Here is a 20,969-nt window from a genome sequence, read left to right as displayed (position 1 = left end):
TTACCCACTAAATTTCACTATTTAAGACGGTCAGACCATACAAGTTTTTTTTTTTTTGCTAAAACGACCATACAAGTTCTAATAGGTGTATAATTATTGCATTTTATGAATTGGATGCTCTTGAAAGAAGAAAGGCACGGAAATAGAACAATTCCTCTGCCAAGCAATGTTTTAACCATCCCGGAGGCAAAAACAGTTACAGGAAAACGGTTTGATCATCTAGGTTGAACGGGTGAACGTGAAACCATGTCATATTAGCAATATGAATATACATATATTTGTAAACATGTATTTTATCAATAAATAACGTATAATATAATTATGTTCATGTAATACATGTATTATTTTATATTTATGCTTTCTAATTCAATTTTTATATTTTTATTTATAAAAATATTAAAAAATATGATTTGAAACCATAAGAGTTTTTGTTTTACAAAATTAACAGGACAAAGCACGTACATCTTAAAACACAAATCTCTATAAATTACCCAAAAATAAAAAAAATCATCACAATCAGACGTGAGTGCAAAATTATGACCTACAGAAATTTGCACACATTTAGTGTACAACCTGTGATCCAATCACTGGGTCAAACTAATCAATGGTCCAACCACCCAAGGGCCAGGTCAGACGGTTTATAACCAGATCAACAATTTTTTACCAGCTTCTGGATTTTTCCAAAACCAAACCCAAAATCTTAGCAGGTGTCACTTCAAACGATTCAACAACCGGGTCTCATACACGAATCTGGGAGATAGCGAACTTGGATCTACCGCATAAAGCTGTCAAATTCCCCGTTCGGGAGTTTAATTTGACGCAAAATTCTGAAATGGTTGAGTATAAACGGACGGCATAACTTGGATCCATCGCATAACCTGTCAAATTCCCGTTAGGGTTCTATTTCTATTGATGTATGCATCTATAGTATGTGATGGAGAGAAAGAACAGTTGGAAGGTCAAAATGGCCTTCTTCAACCCAAGTATGAAAATAGCATAAAAAACGAACACCCAATTCTTTGACACGATTATCACACTAATCCATAGACTACATTAAAAAACTAAAGCAGCCCTGAAGTGCAAATACCCGACACACAAATTAGTCTCATGGAACACTGCCCGAAATGTTTTCAGATGCTCCTCATCATCAAGGATGCCCTGGAATAAAGATCAAAATGCTCTGTATTGCAGATGCGCAGAGCCCAAGCTTGAAACAATGTGTTTGAGAACCAACCCCAACTAAGCACATTCTGGGCCTTCACTGACTCGCTGCTTCTTCACTACCCTCTCACCTGAGCTCTCACCTGGGGATGAACTCTTGCTGGCAGAGGCATTCTTGGCTTGGGGATGTTCCTTGGAAGCATCAACTTGGGCAGGGGTCTCAAGTTCTTGATTGGGGGAGTTGGAGGTGGGAGCAGAATCTGATGCAGTGGGAGAAGGGGTACATGCTTCAGTCTTCTCAGATTCTAACAAAGGGACAGAAGTGACTGCACCAGATGCTTCTGCAAGAACATCACTAGAGCTCTTTTGTTCTTCAGTTATCTTTGGGGGTTTACTATTGTCTTCTTTTCCTACCTCCAGTTGCCTCTGGACCTGTTGTACTTTGAACATAAAAAAATAATAAATCAACGGACAGGTGCTCTACATGTCCAGACATGATTCAACAGCGTCAAGGTTGAAATTGAATACTCGAACACCACACAAACACCACATGCAGAGGCTCAAAGCTTGAAATTGAAGCAAATGAATTTTCTCTAAAATCTGAATGTAAAAATTTATATTATGCAATGAGGGAATATTCGAATATTTTTAACTACCACCAACGGAATACGACAAAATCAAGAACAGTGTTGTTGAAAATGGTTCCCTAATTTAAGTACATAATCCCCCCCTATTTCTGCCACATGATCCAAAACCACTGATAAGGAACCCTCTGGATTGACCACCTGTTCAATCCTCCAGTCAAAGTCAAAGTCAACCCATTAGAGAGACCAGAAGAACATGCGGAGCCCCAAACTTACCATATGAAAGATTTCTGTCCCGACTGGCAAAACCAGTTTCCATTGTAACGCAGACTCTTCATAGATACATTGTCTCACGACGATGGCAACAGGGCAGGTTTGGGGAGGGCTTAGTAAATTCTAGACCCCACCCACCTCCCTAAACCTCCCAACCCATACCTTCCCAAAACCCGTAGCAGTTGGATTTTGAGAATCCAAACCCTACCCGCACATGAAAATGCAAAACCCTCCCTGCATTCAATGGTAGGGCGGGTCGGGTTTAGACCCACATCTAATTTCCTATTATTTGCTGTTATACATAAGCAATAAATAAGTAAAATAACACAAATAAAAAACAAAGTTTCCAATTATTTGATTAAAACATGTAAAAAAACACAAATTATCAATTATCCTTCACTTAAAATTCAAGATATTATTAAATTCGGCACCTAATACATAAATTTTATATGCTTTCCAAAAGTATGTGGGTTGGGGAGGTTGGATTTAGCCTATATTGTACCCTACCTGTACCCCATACAGATTGTAGAATCCCAAAATCTGTCCCCACCCCAAAACCCATCGTTCAAGCAAAAACACCTACCCTGCTAGGGCGAGTACCCACTGGGTAGGGTAGAAATTGCCATCCCTACTCGCAAGGAATAGTATACTCAGTGATTTAAAAGGCGCACCTCAGGCACACAGGCGAGGCACATTTTAGGGTAAGCACCTCGCCCAGGTCCTAGGTACAGCCCATTCACAAGGTGCACGCCTGGTGTGCCTTTTGAAATTTTGCCACTTTTTCCTTTTTTGAGTTTGGCGGCTGGGTTGGGGTCTCCGCCCCCGGACCCCTGTGCCACGCCCCTCGAGGCCAGTTCGCTTGCTCACCGAAGCTTCGAGAACCCCCTATTTGGTAATGTTGTCCATTCATTCATCCTAATAAAATATCTTCTTAACAACAATTAAAACTATAAAATCATTATTTTTTGTGTGAAAGCTAAGAATTTAAGGCCCTAACATGGACTTGTTTGGGCTTGCCTCGAGGGGCATGGCACAAAGGCGGCTCGTAGAATTAGGAATGTAATATGTCACATTAGCTACTTGATGCAATTGAGAAAAAAGAGATTGTGGGTTTTATATGCTTGAAAATGTTTTATATGTTTGATTTCATTTTTAAATTCTCAATTGAATATGCTTTACATATTATGTTTATGTATTTTAATTTTAGATAATAGGTTTTTTAAAACATTTATTTTAAAACTTAAGTTTATATTTTTATTAATATTATATTTTATAATTTTTTTTTATTTTTTAGCTTTTTTTAATTGTGTGCCTTGCCTCAAAAAGGCGCGTGCCACTCCTTGCACCTTTTGCTTTTAAAACACTGGTTATACCTACCATATAGTCTAACCCTAAGGGTATCTTGAATGCCATATCAATTGTCCATATACCCGAGGGCATCTGGAACACCATCACATCTCAATTCTCAAGGTCTTCAAGGCCAAGGTACCTTAGTCCCAAGTCAAGCACATCATAGATGTATCAACTCCCCCCTCACCCTCTTTCATGCAGAAAAATTAAAGAATTCTTGAAAGCCTTCTGTTTGACTATTTGTGAATGCTACATGGCTTCCTTGTGGCTTAGGTTTTGGATCTCAAAGATGAGAGGGATTTTGAATTCAATTTGGATTTTGTCATGGGTGTAGAGGGGGGTAGAATGCAAGTTTGCTTTGTCTTTCCTTTTTCATTTTCCTTTTTGGAGACTTCAGATCATTCTTTTGTGCACCCTTATATTTAATGGTGTACTTTGATTACTTACAAAAGGGAAAAGAGAAAATTTGACTTTGAAAATGCCGGTAACAAATTTAAAGAGACTTGCCTCCAACTGCTCGTGCAGACGCTTTTGCACCTCAGCCTGCAGCTTGAGAGTGTCCATTTTTTGGATCTGACTGCCAAAAAATCCCCACATCATCTCAGACATGTCTCTTTAACAAGCAAAAAAGCAGTAAATGTGTTGACAAACTACAACCATCCAACCCTTTGTTCTACTTGATAATTTGGGATGTTATGAAGAACACAAAAGGTAACGGGAAACATCTCATGATCAATACAGTAGTACCTGGATGTGCACCAATGTAGAGCCATGGTAGGGACTTTCAAGGTGTCAGTTTTCCTAAACTTTAAAGTATTTTAAGATCATTTGCTCACAGAAATGTATGTTACACAAAAAAGAAAATACACTTCTACTTACGAGGAGCCTTCTGTTAGTTGAACCAAAGCACGTGCTTCTCTCCCCATTTTTCCTACATTTACAATACAAAATTAATTCTTCCACAAGTTTTTCATGTGAACACATACTTGAGATACTACTATTACTATGGAAAGAGCTACCTAATTCACTTTCAAATAACTTTTTTAATCAGTAATTTACTTCAAATTAATAAAAGAATGTTCTAGGTCAGAGATACATACCATGAAGTTCTGGATGGTGTGTTGCAAGACGATATTTCTGGATGCAATATAAAATAGAGTTCAAACACAGGTAGAAATATAATGTAAGTAATAAACACATGAAAGAAAGGATGTTTCAAGGATGGTTGTGTATAATTACCTGTAAGTGGCTTTTGACATGGAATGTAGTCAAACCTAATACACCCATTGCCCTGAGAACACCTTTAGGAGTGGCCTCTGTGAGTATGAAAAAGATAAAAATGAGAATATGAAAAATGGCTAAATAAAAGTCCTCATAGTTAGACTCCTTCTGATAACATGGTTGGAATTCTTTTCTTTCTTTCTTGAAAAGCTTGTTCATCCATGTTATTAAAGAATTACCACAATCCCCTTCCCCACCAGAAATCTACATTTTTGGGTACTATGTACTACCAGAAAATCTATTTGGTAATTCCATAAAGTAAATAATTCACAAAACTATCTAATCATTTCTCAGATTCAAGTTGCAGTAAATTGACTCACAAAATGAAAGGAAAGAAAACCATGAACAGGACTTCTCAAAAAGAAAACCATAATGGAGTCTGGACACCAAATTCCAGATTCTGAGATGTTGTCCTCTGAAACAGAAGGTGGGCTATGGTGCAACAGTTGGGTTGCTCCATTGCAACCTTTGTGACCAGGGTTCAAATCTTGGAAACAGCCTTTTTTATGTGCAGGGGTAAGGCTGTGTATATCTGTCCCTCCCCAGACCCCACATTGGTGAGAACCTTGTGCAATGGGCTATCGAGATCTCATCTCAAGATGTCTTCTAAAACACCTTTCTAGTCCACCATTGGGATTTCTATGCCATGCATCTAGACTTTTGAAAAAATACAATTTTGTACTGATTGACTTCACGATCACTTCCAACATCTACCAAGCATCACACATGGGACATCACATTCACAATATACCAAACTCAAATCAGATGGGCTTTGGTTGAGATAACTCACTGTCTGGACCACCAAGTTTTGCCACAGCATCCACAAAGCGTTCGTGGAGCTCATGTGTCCAACGCAACCGTTGCCTGGTGCTCAGAATTGGGCTGTTCTTGCTACTGTTGCTAGTTTCAATAATGCTCCCTCTGCTGCTAGATCCCATCGCACTGTCAGTGCTATTTAGATGCTGGCGAGGAAGTAGCGCATTGCTGCGAACAAGACTTGAACTAGAAGTAGACTTTGGTTGATGCATTTACCATCTACCTATGAATAAGGAACTTAGATTTATCACATCCATGAAGATATATTGTACAATAAACTGTCAATAGCTATTGTATATTGTATGTATGCATACAGAGACACCCACACAGAAACACTGTCACCTTTCCCCAATGGCATCTAACCGCATCGACCATATTTTTATGCATCAGTATATGTTTGCAGAAATATAATATCAGATGAAGAATACCCAGCTGCTGTATCCCAGTGACATCAGATTTTTCTGAAGCTATGTTACATTAACACTTCAAAGTGAGCGCTTTATACATATTGATAAGTGATGACACTGATATTTACATTGAAGCTGAAGCAAGTCTCAAACATGGTAAAGTTTAATATAAATGAATTTACAATACTTGGTAGTTTAGTATGTGTATAACTAATTATGAATTATTTTCATTGTCTAGTATTGTCTGCATTGACATATGCTTCTAGGTTTAATCTGTTTTCTTTTCTAACAGATAATCCATTACATAAATAAAATAAAACTAAATTATTATTTTTTATTATAAAGATAAACAATTAAAATTAACAGATTTAATCTGCATTGACATATGCTTCTAGGTTTAATCTGTTTGAAATATTGAAATTAATGGATTTAATATGCTGTTGATTTTTTTGAGGGTAGAATAATGTTTATTTTTAGGAATAATGAACTGTCATGCTTAATTCCTTCAGAGGAAAATTAATGTAAAGATCAGTGCTATTATATGCATGCTGATTAGTATATAAAGCTATGGAACTAACCAAGAATTTTTTTTATTGTAAAATTCTATAGCCTAGACAGGTGCCTGGGTGACTACATAAACCGCTATCACTTAGAATTGGCTATATGCCTTGATAACTATGAGTTTGACACCTCAGAACCATCAGTTATCTTGACATAATCCCAATATCCTTGTCAGGTTGGTCGGAAGTGACGAACAAAATAAAGGGAAGGCCTGGTGCTATTAAACATAAGAGAATCTCAGGGAGTTTGGTTTTGTTTTGAGCTCTTTCATACTGTTTAATACTAAACAAATTCACAGGTATCGATCCTCCTTATGTCCCATGGCGAATTCATTTGTGCAAATGCCCTGGGCTTGTGTTCCATGCTCATAATAACACTAGTTATTTCCAGATTCTCTAACTCAAGCCCAAACTGGAGAACTAGCACCACCATGACCACTGGACAACAAGAGCATGCATCATGGAGAGTTATGATCAGTACATCTTGGCAAAATCGAGGAAATTCATAAGTTTATGCGATCTAAGACTAATGACACATAAAAATCTAGCCCAAAATAAAAAAAAAAAACACTAAATGGCTTTAAACTCATCAAATGCCTGGGACCAAGAAAACAAAATCCAAGAATAAAGCGTTTCATCAATATACAATTCCCAAAAACAACTTTCTGAAAAGCAAAGAGAAAAGAAAAATATTAAAAAAAACAAAGGCCTATAGTACATAGGACAAATGCACGTGTACATTCATTTTCAGCTTTGGTTCCTTGATTAACCCTCAAGTAGGTTTTTCCTTGATGAACTATACACACACAATAATAATAATAATAATAATAATAATAATAATAATAATAATAAATAATTAATTAAATAGCTCACATGTTTGGTGTCTCCATTCCCAAATATGCATGGAAATGAAAACAGAAAAGAATCTGTAGAAGAAACCTAATATTTCTAAAACTAAAGGGAAGAGCAAAATCCTATTTCCTAGAACATCATAGACCAAAGCCCCTTTGGAATTACAATCTAATGTTTTTTCCACTAAAACAAGCTCATAGTAAACCATGTCACTAACAGTTGAAATTTACAAATTGGCGTCATGAGTTGGTAGGAATAGGATTCCAAAGCGAATAAGAGAAGATCCAAAAGTACTTAATATAAATCTTCCACCAAAAACCCACTGAGAGTCTTCCAGGAAAGAAATCCCACTTTCTGGATTCAAAGTTTAGCCCAGGCATGCAATTTCCGATTAAAACGACAAAAAACCATATTACAAACAGATTAGTCACACAAAGTTGCCTCATAAATTGATATTACTAGGGTTTCAAAACCAGAGGTAAATGATAATCCCCAAACTACATCAGCAAATGTATATAATAAGTAAATAAGACTCAATAATCTTCTGAGGTAAAGAAAAACCAAACTTATAAATTTCAAAGAAAAAAAAAAATTTCCTATCAAAACAACAAATAATCCACGACACTATCTCTAACAGCAGAAATCTACAAGTTCATTTCATAGATTGATACTACTAGGGTTTCAGAAAAAACGAAAATTCGCAAACTTCATTAACACTTACCACAGGCAAACAACTTTTCAACCAAACCCAAATCATCTATTCTCGGGAACCAAAAACCTAGATGCGAATTCAAACACACACACGACCTTCCACTCAAATGCAGAGAATCTAAACTCTAAAGATCAACCAATTCAAACACGAAGAAAACGCAGATCAAGAAACAAAGAACAACTGGGAAAACAATAGAGAGAGGAGAAGGGAAAAGAAGAAGAAGAAAGTAAAAGAATCGTTACCCAGATCGAGAATCCTGGAATTCGTCGGATGATAGAGGTGCTCGGAGAACCAAAACCTGAGTTTCAGAGGTTTTGCCAAGACGGGTAGCCGAGATTCGGTGCGAAAAAGGGCTCCCCGGAAAGAAGCTTAATTTATTTAACACGCGTAAGAATATAGCTGTATCTACAGTGTTCGTGTAGATTCCGTACGCTCACCGTCAGATTTTGATCTTGTTCCCCATGAATGGGTCCAGATTTTGTGTAACGTGGATCCAAAGAGTCCTGAGCCTTTGATCGAGGGTTAGTTACATGGACCACCATAATGAGGTGGTTCTTATTTGCTGTGCCATTCAAGAATCGTACGTGTCATTAAAAAGCGGGTTCAGAATCAACGGTCGGGGTGAACAGTCCACAACACATGAAGTGATCTGAGTCATCTGACAATCTAGGGATCCGATGCTTCGTCGGTCCTACCGGAGGATGCAAATCCCTAGGACGTTTCAGATCAACGGTTCAATTGTCAGAGATAAATGTTATTAGGCAAAATCCCTTTGTCCTCTTGTGATTCGGCATCTCCGTGACGGACACGGCTCGTTATGCTAGCAGTGCACAAGGACAAATTATCCTTGGCGGAGTACAAGGTGGGCCCGTATTTGCCGAGGCATTACAACTGTTGGATGAGAACTTTTGGTTTTTGAGATGGCAATTTTCCCCCCTCCCCACGGAGACCCAATGGAGATTGTTTTGACGAGGCGAAGACAAAGACGGGGATTAATAAGAATTTTCTATCAAAGTTGGGGCGGGCAGGGAGGGGATGGAGATTGAGGTCCCCGCCCGCCCCGACTTTATTTTAAAGTAAACTTATTTTTTAACAGTGTTCAAACCACAACAGAACGAGGACTGTGGATTTTAATGGCAACAACAATGGTGTTGACGGAAAGTTTCAAGCATCGAGTATTCAGAGGAAAGTTGATATCTATGTCTAGGGCTTTTCATCTTTCCTTCTTGAATGCCGATGACAGAATCGCTTTTTATTTTCTTTTTAATTCCAACAAATAGTAATGTTGTATGGATGTTTGGAAGTCTTTTCCTCTGTATCCATTGAGTATTTCTTTTTCTTTTTTATTATTTTTTTGTGCTATTTTACATTTGTTGTTTGAGTTAACTTATATTCGTTGTTCAAAAAACTCCAACCATTAATGGGAAGATAAAGTCTTCTTGCGGTTGTGGCTTTGGATTTGCAAGACAAACCCAAGACACGAGGCTATCTTCTTCTTCTCTTCCATGTGAATCTTTTTCTTCATACAAACAAAAAATCTAAAGCTATTAACTCAAATCACAATCCCATTCTCTTGGACACCCTACCCACTTGTATGCCTGGGAAAAAAACCTTCCATTTTCTCCCTATGTGGGCAGACCATGCAGCATGCGAAGAAATCATAGTTAGAAATTGGAACAAACAACCCCCTCGCTCTACAACTTTCAAAATTACAAAAATACTAAAGTTCATCAAAAGCGAGCTAAAATCTTAGAACAAAATAACTTTTGGTGACATCTCCCAAAGCAGCAAGACCAATCTGGTACCTTACAAGAAGAACTTCAAGGTTTGGAAAGTCGGTACAATTGTTGGTTAGCCTATGAGGAGGAATTATGGAGATTGAAATCAAGAGAATTATAGCTCAAAGAAGGAGACAGGAACGCCTAATACTTCCATCTCCAAACAAAACACAAGAGAAGATGGAATAACATCGAATGGTTAAAATTAGGAGCCCAATCTTGGATCTTCGGGAGAGAACAGATAGGGAAGGCTTTCCAAGAGCACACCCTTAAAATAAGTGGACAGTCCGGGGACTTCAATCCTAACTCTCTGGACAGGCTGATCCAACCGGTCATCTCAGCATCAGAGGGAGATCAACTTATTCACACACCAACAGAAGAAGAGGTCAAAAAACTCTCTTTCAAATGAACCCTCAAAAGGTGTCCGGGCTTGATGGTTTCACTCCCTTCTTCTTCCAAAAGTACTGGCACATACTAGGAAGCGACCTAACACAACTCATTGTAAATTTTTTTCACAGCCAACACCTACTTACAGAGCTAAACCATACCCACCTAGTCTTCATACCAAAAAAAGTAGGGGCAGGATCAGTAGATCAATACCGTCCAATTAGCCTCTACAATGTGGTCTACAGGGTGCTAGCAAAAGTAATGGCTAACAGGCTCGGACATCTTATTCCCAAGATATTGCCCCAAACCAGGCACTCTTCATCAAAGGCAGAAACATTGCCGATAATGTAATCTTAGCCAAGGAGATAACCCACAAAATCAAGCACTAGAAGGGGAAAACCAGATGGGCAATGTTAAAAGTCGATATGGCCAAAGCTTTTGATAGAATGGGGTGGGAATTCCTCATCCAAACCCTAAGAAAGTTGGGGTTCCCAGAGAAATGGTGCAACCTTGTCAATCAGTGCATCACCACTATCACCTACTCAATAAAACTAAAAGGGAGCCCTCTTGAATTATTACATACTAACAAGGGACTCCAGTAGGGGGACCCCCTATCACCCTATCTATTCATAATTGGAATGCAGGTGTTAACAAAACTTTTGGAGAAGGAGGCTACGAAAGGCAGGCTGCAAGGCATAAAGTTAGCCAGGCATTCAAAACCCCTTTCCCATCTCCTGTTTGTTGATGATTGCCTCATTGTCAGTAAAGCTACTCTAGATTCCCTCCTTGTCAAACCAACGCTTCTCTAATTTGACCAAATAGTTGGCCAACAAATAAACTTCAACAAGTCAGGCATTATTTTTAGCAGGAACACGCATAGAACTCATCAGAGGCTCATGGGCCGTCTAGTAGGCATGAAATTAATGCAACCTAGAATAAAGTACTTGGGCGCTTGGATGGATGAAGCAAGAGGAAGCACTGGCCCTCATGCAAAAATTCTTACAAAAACAGAAAGCCAATTGGACACTTGGAAAACTAAAGTGCTCTCTCAAGCAGGCAGAACTACCATGCTAAAAGCAGTCGCCCAGAATATACCTATCTATCAAATGTCCACATTGTTATTCCCAAAGAAGACTTTGAAGAGACTGGACCAACTCCAAAGAAATTTCTAGTGGTAGGGTGAAACAAGCAAGCAAGGAAGCCACAATATCCCTTGGAGCAGGATTTGAAAACCTAAATCTAAAGGGGGGCTAGGCCTCGGGAAAGCAGAACCAATGAACAAGGCATTTTTTGCAAAACAATTTTGGCGGCTGCTAACAGGAGAGCGAAACCTGTGGGAGGAACAAATTCAAGCAGAATACTTAAGGAACAAGTCCATCTTTAAAGTCCAACCAGGGAGATCTCACTTGTATTGGTGGCGAAACATCCTATGTATCAGAAATAGTCTCACACCACATCTTTGTTGGAAATTGGGGAATGGAACTCGCATAAACTCTCATGATGATCCTTGGATCTCAAGTCTTCCCTCCAATAAACCCCAACCCCGACAACTACAGGACCCTAGTATTAGAAATTGGGTGGTTAAAGACTTCATCACTTCTTAGGGGGTTTGGAACTCCCAATTGTTATACCATGTCTTCATAGATCCATCAGCTGAAGCTATCCTAAACATCCCTCTGACCCCACAAAGCCAAGAGGACAAGCTTCTTTGGAAAAGATCAAAGGATAGGGAGTACTTGGTTCGATCGGTTTACAGGAGTTTCTCAAATTCTGAAACCGTGGGTCCCTCTCTAGAACAAATCAGGTGGTCAAAATTATGGACCACAAAAGCCCCCCTTCAATGTCAACTCTTTGGATGGAAAGTTTTAATGAGCGGCGTAAAAATGAAGCAGTCAATTTGGTTCCTAAGACACTCAGGGGACTCCTTTTGTGTCCTTTGTGGCATTGCACTGGAAACACAGGTGCATCTCTTCTTCGAATGTCCCCTAGCAAGGGCAGTCTAGCTGTCAGCGTAAATTGGCTTTAACCTAGAAGCTTTCACCCTCTCAGGAACACCAGACTTCCTATCTTGGTGGATTGAAAGGAACCCTGAAAAGAAAAGCCTCACAGACTTCTCCTTGGCTAGACTGTTAGCCATCTTGAGGGCTATGTGGGATCACAAAAATGAAGCAACCTTCAAAGGAAAGTCCCCGGACCCCCTTGAAGTTATAAGAAAAGCCAACATGTATGTTCTAGATACAAAAGTTCAAAAATGGTTTCAGTTTCACCACCAATTTGAACAAAATGACATACTCACCCACAATCTACCCCTCGCATCTCACTCCATTGTGATAGTTGCTGGATCCTAGAATCCAACAACGACTTCAGCCTTCATAGGTTTATATATAGTCTCCTACACACACAATGTTTGCTTTGCAGAAGGACAATAATGCAATGCCATTAACTCCTTAGAAGCTGAGCTCTGGGCAATCATCCGAGGCCTGAGAAGACTTATCTTGTTGGGTATCAACCATGCTATCATTTTGTCGGATGCGAAAGAGATCTTGCAGAAACTCAAGGAAACCAGAGTAGACACAAGGTGCAATGAATAGGCGCTGAACGAGCATATCAAATTCCTTCTCCCTTTTTTTGTGGAACTTAAAAAAAATTATGTAAACATGAATGATGTAGGCCCAACTCACGATATAGCAAAAAGGGCCAATATAAATAGATCTTACATTCTAACTCCTAAACCCCTCCCCCCAAGACACAACTCATACCTCAACATGAGGGGTCTTCTTTTGTATCCTTAGCTTTCTTTCTGTGCAATGGATCTCTTTGGTTACAAAAAAAAATGCTTCCTGAAGAACTTTCTGTACATCCAATCAAAGAGTGCCATGTAAGCACTCTCTTGTGTTAAATTTTCACATGTGTGAGTTAGAGTAACAGACATTTCAAACGTATTCATTATTTTTAGTATATTAAAATTTTAAAACAATTAAAAATTATGGCTAAATTTTTTTTCCTATTTGATTCAAATATAAAACAAGAAACTTAAACAATGGAGAATAAGACTTCCGCCTTGACTTTTGATTCCAGGAATTAAATGCTAAAAGGCTGAGACGATTCTCCGACTGATAAACTAACTGGAATCAATAATCAAACAATGGAGAATAAGAGTTCTGCCTTGACTTCCGATTTCCAGGAATTAAACGCGTGAACACTGAGACGATTCTCCAACTGATAAACACGTTCTTCTTCAGCACCCCTCTTTAGAGGCTTTCTTTCTCTTTTCTCCTTCAGTTGCATTTTATACAGAGCATCATTGACTGGTTTCTGTTTTAACTCCAAAAGGATTTCTCCTTGGTTTTCTTTCATGGGAAGGAAGAGTAGGAATAGAAGAGTCAGATCTTTCTCGAAGCTCGACGATCGGTGGTTTTACTTTGAGTAGAATTAGGAAAAGCAGAGGTAAGTCATTAAGCGTCTTTTCTTCGACATATTTGCAAAAATATATTTCAGATTATTTTCTGTAATCTTAACTTTCGATGGTTGATCACGGTTAAGATCGGTTTTACTTGTTGTTTCTATGAACTTATACTAAAAGTAGGGAAGACGTTTGAAACGTCTGTTACTCTAACTCACACATGTGAAATTTTAACACAAGAGAGTGCTTACATGGCACTCTTTGATTGGATGTAAAGGTCTTCAGGAAGCATTGTGTAGGAAATCCGGACTCATTAAATCAGGGGAAACGATAAGCGAGAACCATATTTTAGCATCCGCAGGAGGTGCCTTGGCCTTGGGCTTCTTCAGTCCAGGCAATTATACCAAGCGGTATCTCGGTAGATGATACAATAACATTTTCGTGTCCGTTCTGCAAGTACTTGGCTTGGGAGCAGATCCTGAGCAAAGTCAAGTGGTTGATGCATTAGTACCCAGATGAGGAACTGAGCATAAACATGATGCATCAGTACCCGACTAAGTGCTTATGACATAGCAGAGACGAGTGTGAATGTGACGAAGGACGACCAAGCAGTTCCGGTGATGATTTTCTTATTCTCGGGACCGAGAGTTGGGATTATGAGCTTCAAGATTAGAGGTGTAAATCGCCCGGCACGAACTTGGACCAGCCCGGCATGGCCTAACACGATGGTCCACGGGCCATGCTAGGCCTAGGGTTTAAGGTCCATGGGCCAGCATGACACAGCACGACCGAGCGGTCCGTGCTGGCCCGCAAGCCGCGGGCGACACGACCCATATATATATATTTATATATTATATAGTTATATAATATTATATAAATTATAATTATATAATAATATATTAATAAAAAAATATATATTTTTTATTTTATTATACTAATTTATTTAATTATTGTATATATAAGCAATTGTATACACAAAATTCATATAAAATTAAAATTTTAAGATTTTTTGTCAATTTTTTTTAAATAAATAGCTTTGGTCCAATGCTTGGCCTGACCTAACCCAAGGCTCGGCCCACGGAACGACACGGGCCTGGGCCGTGGGCCGTGCTGGGAGGACCCCCAAAGTTTTCACCAGGGAGGGGGCACGGCCCTTAACGGCCCGCGGACCAGCACAACACAGCTTGCACTTTGCGTAGGCCTCCTGCGGGCCATGTCGTGCCAGCTCGACATGTCCCACTTTACTCCTCTATTCAAGGTGCGGGTGGAGAGGTTGGGAGGTGAACGTTCATGACCGGTGCCAAAGGTTTCAGGTATACTGTTCAACGAGTACATGTCGGAGTTGGTTCACAATTGGCACAGTGGTTGTCGTGGTGTTACTCATACGTCGAAGTAGAGCTCATACTGGACCACAAACACTCTCTCTTTCTCAATTTTTATATTTAAAAATATTTTATTAGTCATAAAGCTTCAACCGGTTGTAGGTGATGGCCTATTGAGCATCGTTTGACATGTCAAAATTTTAGTGGACTCGGAAAGAAAGTCCCTCCGAGTCCAAATGCACTGGATCCAGAGTCCCACCAGTGGGGGTGCGGGGGCAAAGCCCTCTACAGTAGTATGAATCCGATTCATATTCAGCTTATGGATTTAACCCAAATGCTAAGAGTTATGTATTTTGGGGTTTTTCTCTTGTAGCCTTTAGCTTGTGAGAGAAGTCGAATGACTTTGGGTGTATTTGGGGTTTTAGGCTTTTTTTGTGAATGAGGTGATGAATGCACAACTTTGTGTTTTTCTCCATTGTTGATTTTATAGTGAATTTTTGCTCCTCCTTTGCCCTTAAATTTGATTAACCAATACATTTGATTTTTTAAAACTGAATCGATCAATTTAATTAATTGAATTTTACGATTTTTTATTAACACTTCTAGCTACAATGCTAGACTGATAGGATGGATCACATGTATTAAAGTGAAATTCTAGCATCAACTATAAAAAAACTAGCAGGGACCCATGCAATGTACGGGAAAATCTGAATTGGTTACCGAGAAACACTGGGATGAGAAAGGAAAATTTTATATTCTCAATTTGGGTACCTGTGTTTGTTTGTTGAGACATTATCCCATAGAAATTACTTTCCAGTGTTTGGTTGATAAGAAAATTTTGCAGGATGTTTGATTTTAGTGAACTTAGTATCCAACTCACAACACAACCCTACCCTATTTATGGGATGACATGGAAAAATATTATTTGATTCTTGCCACATGGCATGCTGGCATGGTTATATTAAAAACATGTGCATTGAGAAGATTTGATGCTAATTGAGTTTTATGTTACGGGGTTAGAATAATACATTAAAGCAACAAAAAACACACATAAACCAAACATATTAAAGCAACAAAACACATTAAATAAACAATATTCAATAAATAACATGACAAGCTTAACACAGGCTGATTGAGGTTCAACAATATGTTTTTCCTCTATTTTAAATGGGGAAATTGACACACAAACTTGGAATGGGTAGTGTTAATGGGTGGAAAACGATCGAAACTATGGTCAATCCAAGGAAACAGTGGGAGATACATCAGATCTTGAATGAATACCTGTATTCACGTCATATCTAGAACACCAGTTAAATAGCAACGGATTTGGATCGAGCACATGGATTTTCTTGATCTGTAACACTAGGGTTAAACTAGGCACTAACACACCAGATTAGGATAAGGGATGACTTCTTTCTACTTGTTGACGGTGAAAAAAATCATCCGACTGACCATGATTAAAGGTGCAAGATTTTGAGAGGCCAATGGAGAGGAAATCAACGAAAGTGAATGAAAATGGTACAAAAATAAATGGAAAATGTGAGAGAAAGTTGGATCTATACTTACCGTCGCAAGAAATTGTCGAAAGTGTCGTTGGAGAGCTTGTTGTTGGAGGATGCACAATAGAAGACGAGTGCCTAAGTGTTGGTGGTCTAACAGTCTCGATAGATTTTCTTAGTATACTCGATCTATTTTTCTCTTCTCAACAAGGTCTCACCTTTTGGTATGACCCCGTGTTCTCACTTTTGGCAACCCGTGTCCCTTTATTTTCTTGGGTTTCTATCAAAACAAATATGAGAAAGGTGGAATATTCCACCAATATTCTTCCCATCCCTTTCCTTTCTCACAAACCAAATGTACCAAAAAGGAAGAAGAAGAAAGGAAAGAAAGAAAGAAAGGAAAGGAGGGAAGGAGGAGGAGGAGGAGGAGGAGGGAAGAAGAATGAAGAGGAGGAATCGACCTTCACCGACGATGATGATAGCAATGACAACTATAGCGATGATAGAAACATAGATCTTATATCTATCTCGGATTTGAGATTTGATTTCTCTCTAGCCTCCAACCTCTGCAATCTTCTTCTTCTTCTTCTTCTTCTTCTTCTCTCCTGTACCTGGATCTCATATTTGTGATCGTTCTTGTCTCAGATCAGAGATGTTCTTCTCTTTTTTTGCTTACCCATGAACCACTATTCGAGTCGAATGGGTTGGGGATTCAACCGCCCGGGTCAGTGGTTCTTTGACCAAGTCAACAGGTTTTGCCCGAGGAACGGGTTAAGGATGAAACGAAACCAATTACTTGGACAGTTTTGGGGTTGAACGGTATGACCGTCTGGGTCAACGATGGTTCAAAAACACTAGTCTACACATACTTCACATCCAATATACTTTCAGGTGGGGGCGTGTTAGAGAATAAAAACCTATTGAAGAACCTCACCTAGGAGTTTATGCTTTTAGGTTAAATGAATGAATGGTTCCTTGATACTCCATGTTCATATAGTATGGTTATTGAATATTACTATATATATGTATGCTTTTTTCTTTATGCCATTTTTGTTGAAAACAAACACTTGAATGTTTTATTAGGTCCCCGCTACTTATGGGGTTCACATGATAGGTTGTCCAACCCATTTTCTATGATTTTTTTCTTCAGCCAATGGTAACAAAACAGCAAAGGTAGAGCACTGGGAGAAATCGAGTGCTCCATCAAGGTTTGATTGTTTTGGGCTCCTAGCATCCCTCCAGGAGTGCTAGATAAAAGATGGCCCAGTCTGAATTTTGAACAACAGAGGTTATGATGTGGAAGCTTCCAATATTCCAATTTCAATTGTCACCATCTCGACTACTCTTTCAAAAACCAACATTGACATTAAAAAGGCTCAGTTTGGAAAGAATACAAATATAAATATGTAGAGTGCAAATACAGGTTTAATAATACAAAACATAAGATTTTGCACTATATATATTTGTATTTGCACTCATTCCAAATTGTTGGGGCCTCACAACAACCACCCACAGTACAAAATCACAAGGTATTTGAAATAACAACCATGGAAAATCTAATAGAAGCAAAAGACAAAATCCAAGCAAAGGCAAATAAAACAGGTGCCACAAAGAACACAATGATTTATGTGGGTCGGCCTTACCGCCTATGTCCACGGGAGAAATGAAATCTATTCTTCACTATGAAAGAAAACTGAGAACAATACAAGTACCTTGCGGCTTGCAGCCCAAACCAACCCTTAACCCTTGTATACCCGTTTTCCCTTTTCTTTCAACTCGAAGAACAAAACAAGAGAAAAACCACTCTCACACCAAGAGTACTCTGTATTTTTCTTTCACACATTTTCTCCAAAAAACCTTAACCCTACATACAAAAGAAAGCTTTTATAAGTAAAACCTCTTTAACTTAAAGAGAGACCACACCAATCGTTAGATTAAAATTAATCCAGTGGTTGTAAAATAAGACACAATTCCAATAATCTCCACCTTAGCTTATTTTTCAACCACCTTAAAGATATACTATTTGTGCCTCCAGCTGTATGCAAATACCGCAAACCACCATTGGCCTTGTAAAACATCACCAGCTACACATAATCTGAATCATTCGGTCCTGACTCTACTTGTAACTATACCCAAGCTAACAATCCTAGTTAACCTCAGAGAAGGACCTCGATCCTTCCTCTCTTCCAACAGGAATCTTCCTCTCACCATCATCTATACCTTGAAAACTTGCAACACTTGTCTCCACTCTATCTGTAAAAGAGACCCTCCGTGTGGCCACGCTACCTTGCGCATTTCGTTTTCAACATTACGTCGAGGTCTTGGGAACCACTATTCTCCCAACCAGATGATACAAACGCCTGCATTTTTCTCCCTTCATTAGGACTATACCGCTATGTGTGATTTTGATGGCTCCACCTGCAGCAAAAACCTTGCATCCCTTGGAGTCTAACTGGCTAAGTGATATTAGATTCCTGCACATTTTTGGGACATATGCCACACCACCCAAAGTGCGAACCACTCCATCAAACATTTTGATTCTCATTGTCCCAACACCCGTGATGTTACATGTAGATCCATCACCCAAGGAGACAACACCTGTCTTCCTCTCTTGGAATGTGTCAAAATATTCCTTCCTGGAGCAAATATGCATAGAACATCCAGAATATAAAACCCACTCATTTGGAGAAAAATTGCATATACCTTCGGAGACTGTGAGAACGTCTCCATCATCGTTAGATGTAATTGCCACGCTTCCAGATTCATCCCCTCCTTTTTCATGCAGGGCAATCTCTCTTCATGTGACCAAATTCCTTGCATTTATAACATTGTATCTTGCCCTTTTCCCTGGTCTTGGATCTAGACTAGCTGCTCTCAGATCCCCTATTAGACAACCTTCCTTTTTGATTCGTTCCCACCGTGACCAACGTAGAGTTTTGTCTGCTCTCATAATTGGGCTTCCTCTTAACCTCATTGGATAGAAGAGATGTAACAACTTCTTCCAGTTTCATTGTATCTTTCCTGTACAGCAATGTTATCACCAAGTTTTCATACGAATCAGGAAGTGAGGTAAAAAGCAAAAGGGCATTGTCTTCTTCCTCCACCTTGACATTAACTTTCCCTAGTTGATCCAAGATATCATTGAACACATTTAGGTGTTCTAGGAGATTCCCACCGTCTTCTATTTTCAGCCCGTACAATTGCTGCTTTAGATATAACTTTGTATTTAAGCTTTTTCCCAAATAAAACTTCTCTAGCTTATCCCACAATTTTGGTGCAGAACCTTCCTCCATAACATTAAACATAACGTTATCATCCAAGAGCAATCGAATCGTACTAACACACCTTGACTCGATGTCCTCCCAATCAGCATCCTTCATGTCTTTTGGCTTCTCATCCTTTCCCTTTAAATCTTTAGCCAAGTCTTGTTGAAGCAAGATGTCATTTACCCTTCTTTGCCATATGGTAAAACTGTCTTTGCCATCAAACCTCTCAATCTGGAACTGAGAACCTGTACCTTTTGCCGCCATTATATCTTAAGCAATTTTATAAATACCTTGTAAACACTAACTTGGGAGCTTTGATACTAATTTGTTGGAGCCTCACAACAACCACCCACAGTACAAAATCACAAGATATTTGAAATAACAACCATGAGAAATCTAATAGCAGCAAAAGGCGAAATCCAAGTAAAGACAAATAAAAACAAGTGCCACAAAGAACACAAAGATTTACGTGATTCGGCCTTACCACCTACGTCTACAAGAGAAACAAAATCTTTTCTTCACTATGAAAGAAAATTGAGAATAATACAAGTACCTTGAGGCTTGCAGCCCAAACCAACCCTTAACCCTTGCATACCCATTTTCCCTTTTCTCTCAACTTGAAGAACAAAACAAGAGAAAAACCACTCTCACACCAAGAGCACTCTATATTTTTCTTTCACACCTTTTCTCCAAAAAACCTTAACCCTACATACAAAAGAAAGTTTTTATATGTAAAACCTCTTTAACCTAGAGGGACCACACCAACCGTTAGATTAAAATTAATCAAATGGGTTGTAAAATAAGACACAATCCCAATACAAACTGAGCTTGAAAGGATATTTGTATTTGCACTTTTCCCAAACTGAGCTTAAACTGAAAGATTATCCCAATCTACTCAAAATCCACCCATGAATTTTGATAAATAACACCTTATTCGCCACTATGTTTATGATTCCAATTTATTGGTCAGTTGTTTTTTGGATATCATATCTTTTCCATATGATAGTCGAACCCTTGAAGGGAAAATCCATACGATAGTCTAACTTGAATAATTCAACTAGGATATTTGTAATGATCAAAATCAGTTAGACTCATTTGGGAGTGCAAATACAAATACATATATTGCAAAACCCTATATAGGATATTTTTTATTTTAATTCTTGTATTTGCACTTTTTTGGGTTCAGTTCGAGAACAATACAAAATACAAATATATACAGTTTAAATATAAGATTTAAGAATATAAAATGATACAAAATATAAGATTTTACACTATACATATCAGCGTTTTCACTTTTCAACCCGCTGTTGAGCCAACT

The 20,969-nt window shown here is 38.7% G+C and overlaps 1 protein-coding gene across 2 annotated transcripts; it reads right to left on the bottom strand.

Annotated features, from left to right (window-relative positions):
* Window positions 1-874: 874 nt before the first annotated feature.
* On the bottom strand, window positions 875-8,395 carry LOC104594358 (myb family transcription factor PHL6-like). 2 transcript variants are annotated; one of them, XM_010254624.3, is made up of 7 exons: window positions 8,239-8,395; window positions 5,440-5,688; window positions 4,608-4,684; window positions 4,469-4,505; window positions 4,248-4,299; window positions 3,876-3,945; window positions 875-1,593 (listed from the first exon to the last, which is right to left on the bottom strand). In XM_010254624.3, exons 2-7 carry the CDS (start codon window positions 5,675-5,677, stop codon window positions 1,240-1,242), a joined length of 828 nt encoding a protein of 275 aa, XP_010252926.1. In that variant the 5' UTR covers window positions 5,678-5,688; window positions 8,239-8,395; the 3' UTR covers window positions 875-1,239. The 2 variants fall into 2 exon arrangements, with proteins under 2 accessions (XP_010252926.1, XP_010252928.1); XM_010254626.3 differs by having other exon boundaries at window positions 5,440-5,684; window positions 8,239-8,394.
* Between the last annotated feature and the right edge of the window lie 12,574 nt (window positions 8,396-20,969).

This window comes from Nelumbo nucifera, chromosome 1 (genome assembly GCF_055504915.1).
Source record: "Nelumbo nucifera cultivar China Antique chromosome 1, China Antique-T2T, whole genome shotgun sequence".
In the NCBI taxonomy this organism is placed as follows: Eukaryota; Viridiplantae; Streptophyta; class Magnoliopsida; order Proteales; family Nelumbonaceae; genus Nelumbo; species Nelumbo nucifera.
Note: the sequence above shows the minus strand (reverse complement) of the source record. Positions and strands in the feature narration are given on the sequence as shown.